The 17,191-nt window shown below is 43.7% G+C and overlaps 1 protein-coding gene across 1 annotated transcript in view; it reads left to right on the top strand.

Annotated features, from left to right (window-relative positions):
- The window catches only part of FBXW8 (F-box and WD repeat domain containing 8), a 123,674-nt gene that overhangs the window by 43,311 nt on the left and 63,172 nt on the right, over nucleotides 1-17,191 (top strand). Inside the window, exons 4-5 of the mRNA XM_032240879.1 lie at nucleotides 1,542-1,630; nucleotides 15,919-16,076. Of these exons, the coding sequence (XP_032096770.1) occupies nucleotides 1,542-1,630; nucleotides 15,919-16,076 (247 nt within the window). The remainder of the gene's footprint in view (nucleotides 1-1,541; nucleotides 1,631-15,918; nucleotides 16,077-17,191) is intronic.

Raw genomic sequence — 17,191 nt, forward strand, 5'->3', positions numbered from 1 at the left:
GTCAGTGTCTGGGGAGACCCTAGAAGGGACCCAGGGTTCTCAGGTACCTCCACAAAGGGAATGACCTGTAAATGCGTGAACTTACCTGGAAGTGCAGTTCAGAACCAACCTGGAAATGATTTGGTAAACTGGTTGTGGTGGCCATAGTGTTCCTTCTCCTGGTGTTGGCATAAATGCAGGTTTTCATCTTAGGCCCTTTCTTTTCCTTTCAATACCTTTTCCCTCACAAGAGCTTTTCTGTTATTGTACCCTTGGCTGTGGCCCTCACACAGCCGATGCCCAGCTCATTGCCGTTCCTCCCCATATGTACACTTGCAGGACGGCTCCATGTGGATGTGTCCAGTTTCGCCTCTCAGACTTAGACTCATTCCTTGGATTAAGTTAAGACCATCATGCAAATTACTTTGCTCAGTTTCTGGAGTCTAGGTGCTTAATAAATGTGTATTTTAATGGAATGATGTCATCTTTTTCCTATTAGTAGAAATAATAATAATGGCTACCACTTATTGGACACTGTCTGTATGTTAAGAACTGTGCTGGGCACTGGCGCTATTTCTAGTCCTTGTCCCAGTTTGGTAAAGTTGAAATTATGGGATTCTTGAATACCTTTATTCATGCTTTGTGGCTTAACTTTTCCCAACTTCCCACCTGTAAATACTTTTTATCCATTTAGATTCCCTTCATTTTAATTCAGTTTAATTTTTTATTTTTTTAGAGATAGGTTCTCACTGTTGTTCAGGCTGAAGTACAGTGTTGCAGTTGTAGCTTACTGCAGCCTTAAGCTCCTGGACTCAAGTGATCCTCCTGCCTCACCCTCTCAGATAGCTGGGAATACAGGTGCATGCCACTACACTTGACTACCTTTTAAATTTTTTGCAGAGATGGGGTCGCCCTATGTTGGTCTCAAACTTCTGGGCTCAAGTGATCTTCCTGCCTCTGCCTCCCAAAGTGCTGGGATTACAGGCATGAGCCACTGTGCCTGGCTTAGGGTTTCCTTTAAATACCATTTCTATGAAACTTCTGACCTCTCAATTAGAAATAGTATCACCTCTTTTCCTTTCCTCATCCTGATCTTTTATCTATTTGTATACAATTTTGCATTTTATTCTGAGAGTCCATGTAAGAGTTAACAGGTAAGGTATCATGTAATACTTTCTCTCTGCTGCACTGAACTTTTTCAATACTTTATAAGCTTCTTTAGATACTCACCACTCCCGGCAGATACGTGCCCACCTACTGTGGATGGTAGTTATTGGTGAGCACATATTTCTTTTCTATTCTGTAACCTCCTGGAGGACAGGGGCAGAGTCTCACACAGCCCGTGTCCTCGAGTTAGTGCCTTTGGGATATGTGGTAGCTCGCACATGCTTAACAGCCTAGCATATTAGGCATCATCATTGTCCTTTTGAATGCCCACAGAACTTTGTATGCAGTGCTGTCCATGCTATAGAGAAATGCTGTGGAAAGTAGGTGAAAGCGCAATGCTTGGCTTTCGGGCTGTCCCAAGAATAGTCTAAACTGCATCCCTTTTCTTCATGCAGAGCCGCAAAGGTGCCGTGAGCGAGCTGGAGCACATTCCTGACGCGGTTTTGTGTGATGTGCATTCTCACAATGGCGTGGTCATTGCTGGGTAAGCAAAACTGTTTCTGCTGAGTGCTCTGCATCTGAAAGTCTTTCATTTTTCACGTACCACTCTCTAAGCAGCAGTGACCTTAGCTTCCCTTGAGAGCGTGTACCTCCCTCAGTTACAGCCCATGTGGAGGAGGGAGAGTCTTCGTGATTCTGTTCCTGAGGACGTGGGAGCGCTGCAGCAAGGGTGAGAAGCACATGGTGCGGAGCGGATCTGTGATCCATTTGTCTCAATATGTCTTTCCCAGCTTTTAAATCACTCTTGTGGCATGTTATGTGAGATTTTCATTAAGGCAAACAGTTTGTATTTTATGAAGACATAAAAAAGTCAAGCAAAAATAATAAGTGTTGGCACAGACAGGCCCTGTTCTCATTCTCTTTTTCTGAAACCCTTATTGTGAGGAAGGGCTGTGACCGCACATAATCTTCCTTCCCCGCCGTATAGTTTGTCTTTGTTACTTAAGTTGTCCTGAAATAGGTTTTTTTTTTTTTTTTTTATTAGTCTCCATGGCCAAGAAATTTAATTTTAGCTTCTGTAAATTCCTTCAGCTTCTGTCCCAAAAACCACTTTGATGAAGTCTTCCTGTTTTGCTACAGAGGTACATTTATATATTTATTTACTGTACAATAAGAAGATCAGTTTTCCTTTTGGGTTAGGAATATGTCATGAACTATAGCCTCAGATTGTGTACTTCATGCGATAAAGTAGAGACCAGAACACTTAAGTTTTTGAGTCTGGACCAGATACGGAATGAGGTGATTCAGGGAAGTTCCTGCCTAGGGAAAAGAAAACCAACCTTGGCCTTGAAAACTCAGTGGTAGAGGAGTACTTTTCTCTAAAGGAAAATCTTTCCTTAAACAGCATTCCTTAAAGAACACCTTTTGAATAGAAATCCCAAATAGTCGGTTTATTTTAATATTTTGTGGTACGCAGTGCCTATGAAAAAAGTATTTCTGCTTTAAACAAGATGTACCCAGGAGGAATGCTTTTCCTCAGCTTCTGTTTTCCTGGCTATGATTTAGACGTGAAAGTCTTTCTTGGGAGTGCTGCTGAACTAGTTGTAGAAAGATGGATGGTCCAGATACCTGCAGTCCTGTCCATTACGTTATCAGTGCACGTTGGACTTCTCTACCTAATTGCCAAAATGTGGGCCTACGATCACCTGATACGCAGCTCCTTTCTACCCACAAATGCTACAATTTGGTGGGAACTCCAAAAGGTACTTAGATCATTCCAGCTTAAAGGGATCTCTGCCTAGAGTGTCAGAAGACACTTGAGAATGCTGAAACTAGACTGAAGGAGTCGCAAAAGAACTTAAAAATAAAGGAGAACCTTTCATCTCAAAGCCAATTATGAATTTCTTCTGTGGAGCTCCCGAAGGGCAGGCCCCCTACGAGTCCAGATGCCAGTCCTTCTTTCCCCGCCTCTCTGTTCCCTCGGGGTCTGTTCAACATTACAGATCGTGCCAGCGCAGAGCAAAATGATGGCCGAGTTCTGCGGATCAATAGGATGAAACTTGATCTGTGGGTCAGAGAGGCTCCTTGCGGCTCCTCTTTCTAAGAAAACCTTACACTGATGGCTTACCATGAGAGACTTCACTCTTGCTTGTATGTAGAGCATCTTGTGTTTATCATTAAAATTTTATCTGGTGGTTGCGATGCTTGTTTTCTGGGTCAGATCTTGAATCCCTTTTCATTTGAGACAGCGGTGTTTGTGGTTACCTCATTCCCAATCAATGCTGAATTCGCCAGGCTTTCTACAGTTATGTATCTCCAAGGAGCTTCTTAAAGAGACAGTGGCCATCTCACCCCTTCTTTCTCTTGTACTTACCTTGTGTTTCTCTGATTTTCTTTCTTTTCTTCCTTTTTCTCTTTCTTTTGCACAAGTGGAGTCTGTTCAGAGACTTAGTTTTAGGTACCTAGAGCTAAACTATGAAGGATTTTTGCATTTACACCCAGTAGGTACGTTTCACATCGTTGATGGAGAGCAAAGACTGCTGCAGAGTCTCTTCTCACCTTTTCAGCTTTCTGTGTCAGTGTTCCTAGTTTGGGGCAATGTTGCATAGGCCCAGATTGATATTTATTGCAGTGAACCTCATGATGGACCCAGTCTTGGTTCTTCCCCACTCTTCTTTTTACTTAAACCAGCGAAATCTGAAAATAGTCACTCTTTCATAAACGCATTTGACACTCAAATACCCATCATGTGAACAGGACCTGGCCCCTGCCTACCTGAGGCTTGTTTTTCCAGTGGGGAAACAGACTTTTTTCCCAAAGCGTTTGATTATTCACCCTTTTGTCCATGAGTCTTTGTTTACCCTACAGTCTTACAAATAATTTCCAGTTAACTTTTCCTCACATTCGGAGTTATTTGACATTTCTTTCCAAGCTACCTTTTTCCTTATTACTCTTGTCAAGTGTACCTTTGGTTTTCCACACTGTTTTATTTAGTTACCTCTGACCGCATCATTTTTTTAGTTGAGATACAGTCATATGCTGCATAACAGCGTTTAAATCAGTGATGGGCCCCATACATGATACTGGCCATTCATGTACCCTGGCTGCCATCTGGTTTGTGTTAGAACACTCTATGATGTTTGCACGATGATAAACTTGCCAAAGGATGCATTTTTCAGAATGTATCCCTGTCGTTTAGTGACACATGACTGTATAATTCACATGCCATAAAATTCACCCTTTCAAATTGTATAATTCAGTGATTTTTTTTTTTAGTAAATTTACAAGGTTGTGCAACCAACACCATTATCTAATTCCAGAGCATTTTCATCAACTCAAAAAGAAACCCAGAACCCATTCTTTAAGGCCTACTCCAGTCCTGTCTCCTCCCAGAGGTCCTCTAGCACTGTAGCCCGGTGTCCACTCTTCTTGGAACTCCTAGAGAAGGGACCGTCTGCCGCTGACAGGGCAGCTCAGCATGTGGCCTCGCCGGTTCCCTGAAACAGTTTTGTTTTATATTATTATTTTACTTGGAAATAATATTTAACTTTACAGCCATGTCCTGGATTTTTTTTCCAGCAATTTGTAAGCATGTTTTTAAATTTAAATTTAAATCTTTATTTTTTTGAGACACAGTCTCACTCTGTTGCCTAGGCTGTAGTGCAGTGGTGTGATCTCGGCTCTCTGCAACCTCTGCCTCCCGGATTCAAGCGATTCTCCTGTCTCAGCCTCCCGAGTAGCTGGGATTACGGGCCACCATGCCCAGCTAATTTTTGTATTTTTAGTAGAGACAGGATTATTGGCCAGGCTGGTCTCAAACCCCTGGCTTCAAGCAGTCTGCCCACCTTGGTCTCCCAATGTACTGGGATTACAGGTAAGCACTTTTTAAAACTCTTGAGTAGTAAGTAAGATTTCATTAAATGCATACTGTTTTATATGGAGTAAGCAATAAAACTGAATACACAGACTTCCCTTGCCCCCCACCACTGGTATACTGTGTTATGTGGGAAACTAGAGAAATGCACGTCACTCTTCTCAACCTAGAATCATACACTTTTAAACCTGGAAGGAATTTTAGAGATGATCCTTTCCCAGACCCTCCTCTTGGGTGAGGTGGCAGAGGGAGGCTCAGGGCCAGGCTGAGTGTGCGAGCCACTCTGCTGTGTTTCTGCAGCATCCACAGGCGGGGCTGGGTGCTGAGGCTGCTGTCTCCAGGCCCCATTTGCTACTCTGAAGCCTTAGCTGTTACAGCGTCATTTTGGTTTTTCTTTCATGGGATGTGTCTATTTAAAAAGAAAAGCGGTGGTAAAATCATGTTATTTTGCGGCCATGTTAGAAAGTAGAGCAGAGAAAGCCACTCAAATTCTAGGCTGGAACACAGCCTTTATTAAGGGCTCCCATGTGTCCGGTTTGGTTTTCAGTCTGTTTTTCTATGCATGTTTTTTCATAGTGCAATTATAGCCTTTGTTACATTTGTGGCTTTTTTCCCTCACCAAACTGATGAATTTTTTTCATGTTGTATATTTTTCATTACTTTCTTTGACTTGTTGCAAAAACACTTTGAATAATTACATCCCAATTTTCCTATGTATTCCCCTAATAGTGGACATTAAGGCCATTTCCTGTGTTTTGTTATATGCATGTTACGAATATTTTATGTATAGATGTCTGCAAATTTTTCTCCCTTTTAGCATTACAAATCTTCATTTTAAAAGGATTAGACACATGCTACTGTAGAAACCTGAAATTCTATGTAAGTGTATAAAATAAAGAGTTAAAGTTCTTTCATCATTCTCTCCTAATCTTGCATTCCTGATAATTTTCCTAGGCTAGAGCCCTATAAGCAGAATTACTGCATTTAGGGGAATGAATTTTTATTATTTTCCAGATTAATAAATTATTTAAACATGCATTTGTAGCCCTCAGCTCTTTTCCAGTCTAACCTTTGACTTGAAGTCTCCAAACCATTCCTACCATCTTCCTGTCAGTGCTGTACATAATGAGAGCCCACGTCTCCTGCCTCCCTTTCTTCCTCCCTGTCTAACCTCCCTCCAGCTGGCTCCATCCCAGCCCTTCCACTGCGCTGCATTCTCAGAGGTCAGCTGTGATCTTTTGGTCAACAAACCAATGGCCTTTTCTTGGCCCGTCCTCTCCAGCCTCTTGGCAGCATTCAGTCCTGTTGGCTTTCCCCTCTTGAAATGGTGGGGCCATGTATTAAGCATCTTGGTGCCCTCAGAATCTAACATCATTCCCGGGACCCAGGAAGCTTTGCAGCAAGTGTGTAAGGGAGGTAAACTCCCCTTTGGTGATCGACGCTCTCTGGGCTTCCATTATCTCCGTGAGCACCTTCTCTGGCCCTGGCTCTTGCCTTTCTCTGCTGTCACTTGACCACTTAGCGGGGATATGCAGCAGCCCAGGAAAGACCTGCAGCAGTTGTTTTCTTTGTTGGAGAGATAAGTGGATGGCTTTCAACTGCAGCTGAGTTATTCAGATGCAACTTTCACTTTCCTTTTCCTTTCAGTGAAAAGTTCTCATTTCTTTAATTTGAGAAAAATTTGTGTTCAAAAGTCATCAGTCTCTACAGAATCAGTCACCTGTCTTTCTTTCAAAGTTCAGCACCTGTCTGCATTTTTCTCTCATCTGCTGGACCTCCTGAAACACTAGCGAGGTTTCATGTGTGTTTCCCTTGTGTTTTAGCAGAGAGGTTGGAAAGTTCGTTGATCGCAACGTGTCTTTTGTTTGTTTCTTTGATTTATTGTGGTAACAGCTCTTAGAATTTTAGAATGTTTTAAAAATTAGATGTTTATCCTGGAGGAGAAAGAATAGAAGAAAGGGGGATGTGGACACATCCCTGTTCTGTTTTGTGATGCTTGGACTGTTCTCCTTCTCCCCAGTTGCCCTCTAGAAGTTGAGTGCTGCAAACAGATGACATCACGAGTTCAGAAAGGTCACAGTATAAAACCTGAGGTGCAGGGTTAGTTTTCGTTTGCCATAAGTAGTGAAGGAGAGCCATCTAGTGAAGGAGAGATCTCAGGTAGAACCAGGAGCTCCTTGGAGGCCTTGTGCCAGCTCGGCTAACCATTAAGCTGTTAGCTCACCAGAAGCTTTTATCAGATGCCCAGGAGTATGATGGTGTTTTGGAATAAACTCCCTCCTCAATTGTTACTTGAGATTCGTAAGGTTAACGCATTCTAGCTGGCATAAGAAAACACTTTTCTATTCACATGAGAGGACATTTTTCCCCTTTTGGTTTTAAAAAAACATCAAGCACCCGGTTTGTATTGAGGTTTTTTCCATTACTCCTAAATATTTTGTCCCCTGATTTCTGCCTTTGTAGCATATAGTTCCTGTCTTTACTGGAAGGTACAGGACTGTGTATCCGTGTTTCTCCCCTGCCAAGTGTGGTTGGAAGGAGAACTGTATCATTTAATGTTGCAAAATATTAGCTCTCTTCTTTCCCTAAAAACACTCAGTTGTCCCATTTTTGTCTCATTCCTTTCGAGGCAAGTGTGCCCAAGGAGATACAAAACAAACTGCCCACACCTCTCTAGCAACCAAGTGATCTCTGACTGCTGCTTCAGCTGCCGGACATGACCTGATTTAAATGTGTTTTTATTTTTCTTAGCCTGGTCCATACAACCTGGCGTCAGAGTGAGAGGGTTTCCAGTTCTTTGTAGACAGGAAGCAAAAATTGGAGCTTCCAATTTATGTATGTAAAAATTGGTGTCTGAATCTGTGGTTGGTTCAGTTTGCCTGTTGGCCCTTCAGTGGAATTGTATCATTGTTTTACAATTAAGAAGTATTGGAAAATATCATTTTAAGCAGGCTGGGCACTGTGGTTCATGCCTGTATTCCCAGCACTTTGGGAGGCCCAGGTGGGTGGGCCACTTAGGGTCAGCAGTTCAAGACCAGACTGGCCAACATGTTGAAACCCTGTCTCTGCTAACAATACAAAAATCAACCGGGTGTGGTGGTGCATGCCTGTGATCCTAGCTACTCGGGAGGCTGAGTCAGGACAATCACTTGAACCCGGGAGGCAGAGGCTGCAGTGAGCCGAGATCGTACCACTGCCCCCCAGAGTGAGACTCCATCTCAAAAAAACAAAAATAAAAATAAACAAAGTCAGCTAAGGTAACTTGAAATAACTTGCTTTTAGCCACATTGTCCTCTACTTTTTCTAGTAATTAAAGATGTACCTTATTATTAGCTGAGCACAGTGGCATGCCTGTAATCCTAGCACTTTGGGAAGCCAAGGCAGGTGGATCACTTGCGGCCAGGAGTTCAAGACCAGCCTGGCCAACATGGCGAAACCGCCTGCCTACCAAAAATATAAAAATTAGCCGGACATGGTGGTGCACACCTGTAATCCCAGCTACTTAGGTGGCTGAGGCACAAGAATTACTTGAACCTGGGAGGTGGAAGTTGCAGTGAGCCAATTTCATTCCCACTGCATTCCAGCCTGCTGACAGAGACTGTCTCAAAAAAAATTTTTTTTAAAGAAAAGGACCTTTTTATCGACTGTGTACCATGACAAAATCTGAATAGTAGCTTTAATGTGAAATAGTATATATTTGCTCTGGATTTAAAAATATTTTCTATTCAGGAACTGAAGCCCTCAAGGATGATGTTTCCAACACTCTCCTAGTTTTATATGAATGTGTAAAAAATAGATTCTGCTTATGGATTACTTTGGGGCTGTTGGGATAACAGACGCTTCGTAAATAACATAGGTATAAGGTGGTGTGAGATAAATGTTGCCCGTATATACTTACTAAGGATGTGCTTTCCATCTTTCTCCTTTTTAAAAACACTTGTTCCCCTAACGGTTTTCCTTTAAACCTTGTTTTGTATAGATTTTCTGCTGCTGCTGATTGTGACATTGGACTGTTTCCCATAAGGAATTCGATCATTACCCGTTAGGGACCTCTTTTTAAAAATACTTTTAAATTTATTTATTTTCTACTGTGAGGTATACATGCTCTTCTGGTAAATAAGTCTGAGGTAAGATATTGATAAGTAAGTAGAGGAGAGCATTACATTTGTTATATCTTTAATGAAGGAGCTCCAGAATATCCTTAATAAATACTGGTGAACTCATGGCTGCATTTATCCATCTCTGGTTCTCCAAGGAATAATGGGAAGGGCCACAGCTACAATAACTCTGCATAATCATCATTGACTCTGACTCTATTGATTGTGATTAACCAAGATGTATGGAAAACAGTTTTAAGTGTGTAGTGCATGTATCTCATAAGGTCCATTAAGACGTTCATTATTTTTCAATTGATGCGTCTTAAGCCCCACTTGATGTTTGTTGTAGTGCATTTCCACAGAAGGACTCTGCACTGTGGGATTGAATTATTTTGTTAATTGCATAATACAACCCTGCCATGTTTCGCAGAAAATAGTAAATACTCTTGCTTTTATTGATTGGTATTCCTTGGTATTACTGAAGAAAGCATGGAGCAAGTGAATAGTTCTTCAAACCTTTACATGCTAAGGGCATGAATGTTTCTTGAAATGTGGACACTGCAGTTTTAGGAGTCTCTGCCTGATTGCGCAGTAGGCTTTAAACCACTTCCATCTTCAGGTTTAAGTCAGTAGATTGATTCATTCCATCAGCATCCACTAAGCATGGATGAATACCACACACAGCCCCCTTGCTCATGGGAAGTTTATAGGTCGGCAGGGGATCAGGGGGTCCAGTTACTGGTGTTTTCATTGTGGGAGGTGTTAGGGTTGGGAGGAGCATGGCGCCATAACATGCTAGGGAGAGGCATCTCATACGGGGTCAGCATCAGGCTAACTTCCTCCTTGGAAACAACTTTTCACCTGAATCCAGAAGGATGACTAGGACTTGGCCAGGTAGAGTTTCATATGGGGCAGAGATGCTGCCCTCCCCACTCCCCAACCAGTAGTGATGACGAATAACCCATTACTGCATTTGTGTTTCTGGTAAGCTGGATGAAACACAGCTTCAGAATCCTTCTCAACACAGGGCTCTAGGCAGCCACACACAAATGAAACCATTTGCTGTTCCTGGCTTGAAACCTCATAACAGGGCCTCTCTTGGCTGCTCTGGGTGCCTGATCAGAATAGAAGCGTGGCTTGGTTTGGGAGTGGCTGTTCGTGTATGAGCCTGTAGAGAGAGAAGTCTTACTAACGGTTCCATGTGTTCTCCCGCATCCTCTGGAAGCACGCATGGGAGGCACAGGTTGCATCTGCTCAGCCCACAGTCCTGCTCCCCGCCTGCTGAGCCTTTTCTGTTGGCTTTTCACCTTCCACTTGCAATTCAGTGGTCGAATTGATGGGTTAGGGTCAGGGGCTGTGTCCTGCAAACCTGAGTCACAATATTGAAAACAATAAATTCCTTATATTGCACTTAAATTGGAATGGTTCTTAAAAGCAGTATTTGTTTTAAAGACAGTGTCATCTGAGGAGGCAGAGTGGCTTGTTGGCTAAGCACTGTGATTGAGGAAATCCTAGGAAACATTTTGATCCCAGCTGTGCCTCTAAAATGTTTCTTGTGACCCTGGGTAAGTCACTTAACCTTACTTCTCAGCATTCTTAAATCAAAACAACCCCCTAGCTTCCTAGGAAGGGCCTTACAAAATTTTGTTTTTAGCAAATAAGAGCTGACACATGGAAGCAAAATGGAAGTGCTGCTGGATACTTATGAAGAAGAAAGGTTGTTTTTAGCTGTACGGTATTTCCTCCTTCTTATTCTTCTAGTCCCTTGGTTCAAATAAGTAGTCTGCCTATTCAGAAACTTACTGGTTAATGAAAGCTCTTTGGTGGTAAATCATTTTAAATTGGCAGTCGCTCTGGCATGCAGAGCTTGAGAGAGGCTCTATTCCCATTCTTTCAACAAAAAATCAGCTATGGTCTCTGACCTATTTATTTAGAGGTAAACTCAACCTTGCCAAGTATAGAAAAGACTGGGAAAGCACACAGCTTCCCTGGGCTGGGCATATCCTCATTGGAAAAGGCTTCTTTCTTCTTCAGTTTTTCCTGAGTGTTCTTACATCAGCTTGTGTATTAGTTGCAGTTGTACTTTGCACAGACACTAATTAGAGAGCCATCAACATTGGGGTCCAAAGGCTTACTGACAATGCAACTGTCATCGTGGCGTCTTAATTGGTTGAGTGTAATTGTCATTAGGCAGCGATAAAGACATCTGGAGCTCTGGAGAAAGATCAGCCTTTTTCCCTACCTCCATTCGTTATCTGTTCTTGCTTCTCCTGGCCAACGTTGTTAAGCACTTTTAGATCACATTTAGGGCTTGGTCCAGGTCCCTCTGCCCCAACCAGTGTTTTACCCTTCCAAAAATGTCTGTTTCTTTAGCACAAGTTCATTAGCACGGAGGCTGCCTCCCATGCTCTCGTGGCTTTCACTTGTGTTAGATTCGAGAGTCCGCTGCTGAGTCATAACGCAGTACCTGCTGCAGTGGGATATTTAGTCTCAGTTCCTGTCAATACAGGAGATGTAGAGGCTTTTATATCTTACTGCCTGAGTCATTTTGCAGCAAAACATTTATGTTATTATCATACCTTTTGATCATGAAGAATGAAGTTAATTAAATAGATATATGGAAAATGTCACGTTTATTCAAATAATTTAGCTTATCCCATGTTTTACAGTTTTCAATCAGTTTGGAAATAAACGGAAGCAGTCTAATGGACATCAGTGTGTGTATTCTGGGTGTTTCATTAATCATTAGCACTGGAAGGTAGGCAGTGGAAATAAAGAGGTATCCCTCAAACCAGTCAGGTTGTTACCTGTGAACACCCCCTTTCAATAACCATTTATTTATTGTTAAACCTGCATAAGACAGTGTGATGGAGGCTGTGGCATTGCAATAGGGCCTTCTTGAAGACTTTACAGTCAAGTTGAGGAGACGATCAGTGCAGATGGGCCGTAGTCATAAAAGCTGTTTCATCAGATAAAGGGCGTAGTAGAGGCAGAAAGCTTCAGGCTTCATGGAGGAGGGGAGCGCCTGTGTTAGACCTTGAGGGATTGGTAGGATTGGGCTGGGTTGGTGGTTCTCAGTCTTGACTGTGTATTGAAACCATTGATGCCTGGTTCCATCCCAAGATGGTCAGATTTAATTGGCCTGGGAGGCTTGAGTGCAGTGACAGGATCTCAGCTCACTGCAACCTCCACCTCCCAGGTTTAAGTGGTTCTTCTGCCTCCGCTTCCCAAGTAGCTGAGATTACAGGTATGCACCACACCCAGCTAATTTTTGCATTTTTAATAGAGACAAGGTTTCACTACATTGGCCAGGCTGGTCTCGAACTTCTGACCTCAGGTGATCTGCTTGCCTCAGCCTCCCAAAGTGCTGGGATTACAGGCATGAGTTACCACGCCGGGCTTGTATCGGGACTTTTTAAAGCATTCCAGACAATTTTAATGTGCAGCCCAGACTGGGCCGGTCCCACTGGGCTGGGAGGCGAGGAGGTGAGGAACTGCAGGCAGGTGGGTCGGGGAATCAGGGTTCTGAGACAAGAGCATTTGGGAGCTTCTCTGGAGACCGGCTCTTGTCAAGGGAGAGTAGAAGATGAGGCTGGGGAGAGGGGTGGAAGCTAGTTTGCGGAAGGTTTTCAGTAGATCCCATAATTGAAACTTCATTCAATAAGGTGTTAAGATGTAAGACTTTATAGAGGGTTCCCTGGGTATGTGGCATGCGCATTCTATTCTGACTCGTCTAGTCATTGCATGCACAGCTATGAGCAAAACCCAAGCCCTGGGCTCAGAAGCTTCAAGCTGGTAGGGAGGTGAACAGTGAGATGATCATAGACACCCACAACTGCCATGAAGGAGACGTCCAGGCTGCCATCAAGGTAGATGGTAGTGAGGTGCAGTGGCATGTGAGAGAGAAAGTGTTTCCAGAAGAAAGATTTGTGCAGTCAGGTGTTTTAAAGGGCTTGGCTTGTGCAGGGAAGATTGAATGGAAGAAGCTCAGAAGCAGGGAGTCTGTAGTAGTTGGGTGTGAGTGTGAGGTGTTGGGGGGCTTTGGACCAGGGTGGCCTCTCTGGGAATGAGCAGAACAGAATGAGCTTGGCACCTGAGCATATATAGTGGTGTGGGTGTGGGCCATGGCACTGTTGAAGGATCCCCTCTACTTCTGTACCAGTGACCTGGGACTGATGATGCCATTGATAAAAATAAGGAATTCAGACACAGGCTAGTTTGGCCATGAGCTGAAGTATTTGATTTTAGATGTGTGGAGTCCCAGTGTGAGTGGACCAGCCTCCTCTGTGGGAGAAAGGCTTGCCCAGGAGCCCCTCATATATGAATAGTGTGCTGTTCTCCGTGGAGTTCCTGCCCTCCCTCTCTCCTCTTTCCCTCAGTAAGGAGCAGGCTCAACAGTTTCTATTTCACAGCTTACTATTGTCTGGTTCAGCAGCTAAAGCACCTTTTTTCCAGGCTTTGTTGTTTGGCTGTCATTTTGGCTCAGAACTCTTTGTGTTTAGGGAGCTGGGGGGCTGGAGCTGAGGCCATCTAAACCATCTTTCCTCTCCACCCTCTCCTCCCCACTGTGTCTCCTGGGTGGGGGGCGGGGGGACACCACCAAGAACAGTGTGCAGACTGTTGGCGTGGTGTGACACATGGCTAGCAGGAAGCAGAAGGACAGAGACTGGCAGGAAGGAAATACAGTTTCCTAGTTTATATACTTCTTTCTCAGTGTGCCTTACTCTTCTGATCTCCTGAATTCCCTGTATTTTTTTTTTTCACATACAACCTCTGTGTTTCTGAAAGACGTTGCCATCCTTCTCATCTTCCTGAATTGGCTAGTTCCTTTCACATAGAATTTAACCTTCAGAATCTAGTCCTGCACAGTCTAGCCATTCAAACACATCACATCTGTTCAGTGTCTCTGTAGCGAAGCAAGTGGCCTTACTCCAGAGAATGGCCTGAGTTGTTCTCAGGGTGTCACACTGAGCTCGGTATTTTGAGGACAATGGGGTCTGGGGTATGTGTTCCAGTATAGGGCTCCTCATTCAGGAGGGTAAGCTGACTGAGGCCTGGAGAGCCGAGGGGGCAGGGGCCATGCTTTGGTCAGAGTGATACCAGTATCTGCCCTTGCCTGCACATTGCCAGGCTTAAGGACATTCATCTTGTGTTTCTGTTTACTGGAGGATCAGTGGTCAACCCAGAGGTACAGCAGGCCAGTATCAGAAAGCACATCTCTCCCGTTTGGCTCTTTACCCACATGCACACTCTCTGGTTGCCACTTTGCAGGTAGAGAACGGAGTTCTCCAACCAGGGAATTGGGGTGACAGAATGGCCTTTGGACTGTGCAGTATATGTATTTACTATAGATTAATAATTTGGATGCAGTACTACTAGTAAACAAAGCATTCCTGAATCAGAGTACTTCTCCATAAGAAATTCCACCTGAGGCCATTTGCAGTGGCTCACACCTGTAATCCCAGCACTTTGGAGGCTGAGGTGGGTGGATCGCTTGAGGCCAGGAGTTCAAGACCAGCTGGGGCTGAAACCCCATCTCTACTAAACACTAAAAAAACAAACTAGTGGGGCATGGTGGTGTGTGCCTATAATCCCAGCTACTCGGGAGGCTGAGGCAGAAGAATCGCTTGAATCCAAGAGACCGAGGTTGCAGTGAGCCGAAATTGTGCCATTGCACTCTAGGCAGCAGAGTGAAACCCTGTCTCAAAAAAAAAAAAAAAAAAAAAAAAAAGAAATTCCAAATTGATCTTGTATGGCTACTTCACTAATGTATCATAGATTTCAGTGACTCAGTGAATCTCAGAGGTTATCTCATCAGCTCACCAAAGAAACCCTGCAGGAATGATGGCTAGGGCCACAGGAAGTCTCTGAACCCCCTTAAACTCGTCAGCCTATCTTTGCAATTATGTGGTTCTATCATGGGGCTGTGGCCTCAGGAAGACTATGAACCCCTTAAACTCATCGGCCTGTCTTTGCAATTGTGTGTTTCTATCATGAGGCCCTTAAAGGCTTTTCTCACCCCTTTTCCTCCATAACACTCAGTTGCTTTACAAGTGGAATAAAACCCTCTGCAGCCGACATAAGCAACATAGCTTAAATACCTTGGTGGCGGGCGCACCCTACTTAATCATCTGGCCATTCTATCATCCTGGGGGCCTCATGTCTGAGTAGGTTCGGCCTTGCCGTGGCTTTGATGGAAGGAGTTATTTGTTGGAGTGGCACTAGTCATAGGGGAGAGTGAGTACTTCTGTTTTCTAAGTGGGCAAAACCAGGGAGTGTTGTGCATTCAGCAAGAGCTTTTCATGAGCAGGCAGCATTGTCTGGCTGCTAAAGGCAAGATTTAATTGTTTCAGCAAATCAATTAGTCTTTAGGGACTTTAATCAGTCAAATCTGATGCATGGATGAGGCATTAGAAAGCCTGTGTCTGTAAGACCATTAGTTCTGAGTATCCCTGCCACATCGCTCTCTGTCTTTCGTGAGTGAGTGTGTGTTTGTGGGTAAATAGTGTGGCTTATACAAATTTCTTCGAGTGATCCCTGTAGTGGGAGAGCTTGCAGGAGCAGATTGTTGCAATAGAGTAAAAGGAAAAGCAAGGAGATCTCACTACCCATGTCTTGTTATTGTTTTCTCATTTGAAATTGTCACCATTGTGCTGTGAGAATGTGAAGCGTGTTCGCAGCCTTCTGTCATCTAGTTGACATTTTCTCCTGTTGGAGTCACTCATCTAAACAGTGCTGCAGGAGTGGTTCCACAGCACCCGATTCTTACTTGTCTGTTGTTGTAAGGCTCTATGCATTTTCCCCCACCCTAGCCCTGCTCTTCAATCCCCTTTTGGAACCAAGTGTGTCGTTCTCTTCCAGATATACATCAGGGGACGTGAGAGTGTGGGACACCCGCACCTGGGACTACGTAGCCCCCTTCCTGGAATCAGAGGACGAGGAGGACGAGCCTGGACTGCAGCCAAATGTCTCCTTTGTGAGGATAAACAGCTCGCTGGCAGTAGCAGCTTATGAGGATGGTAAGTAACCACAACCCTCCTCCCTATTAAGGAAAAAAAAAGCTTTACAAAAATTAAGCAGCTGTGGCCGGCTCCCCCCTGTAATCCCTCCATACGTACACGTGGGCACACACACATGTTCTCACACATACGCTCACTCTTGTCTTTATGTGAAGAAGTTGGCCAACAACCGTCAATGCATTAGTAGGCATTGGAACACAGCACCCATTAAAACTGGTGTTTAATTCCTACTGGAACTGTCAGGCTGGGCGCTAGTGCCAGACACGAGGCTGGCCAAAGCTTCTTAAGCAAATAACTTGTTTGATATAAAATATTAAATATACTTGGCCTACTTTTCCTTTAGCCTCTGCTGAGCCTAAAGGCAATAGTGAAAAGGGGACAGACGTAGATCATCTATCAACAAATACGGATACAGAAAAATGAAAGTCAGTGCCTACCTTTTCCTGGCACTTAATGTACCATACAGGATAATTGGTAATGATATGTTTTCTCTTTGACATTGATAGAATTCTCTTTGTACATGAGCAACTATAGATTTTTGGAACTAGATAGGATTAGTCTAAAGTTAGCTTTACCTGTCTAAAGGAACTCTTGACAGTGTATAGCTACTAGAAATGGTCGTTTCGATGGCCATGATATCCAGCATGCCTACCTCTCATGCTGCTGTCCTCCATCATGTTACAAAGTCTTGAATCTCTACAAGCTTTGTGTCCCCACTTGCCCAAAAGTTGGGACCACAACATATTTCAGAATTTTAAGTGTTCATGTCATGGAACCGCTGCAGATCTTCAGAGTCAGTGTGACATTAGCAGTTGGCTCAGAGGGACAAAACTAAAGTAGTTAATGGGGGATTTTATACCCATGTGCTGTTTAAAAATTAGGGCTGAAATCTTACATATGTATACATATACATATTTGAGACAGGGTCTTACTTTTTTGCCCTGGTAGAGTGCAGTGGCACTGTCTCAGCTCACTGCATCCTCGACCTCCTGGGATCCAGCAATCCTCCCACCTCAGCCTCCTGAGTAGCTGGGACTGCAGGGGCATGCCACCATGCCTAGCTAATTTTATATATATATATAATTTTTTTTTTTTTTTTTTTTTTTTTTTTTTTT

Source organism: Sapajus apella, unplaced genomic scaffold (assembly GCF_009761245.1).
Source record: "Sapajus apella isolate SASKATOON/1434 unplaced genomic scaffold, GSC_monkey_1.0 scaffold2, whole genome shotgun sequence".
Taxonomy (NCBI): Eukaryota; Metazoa; Chordata; class Mammalia; order Primates; family Cebidae; genus Sapajus; species Sapajus apella.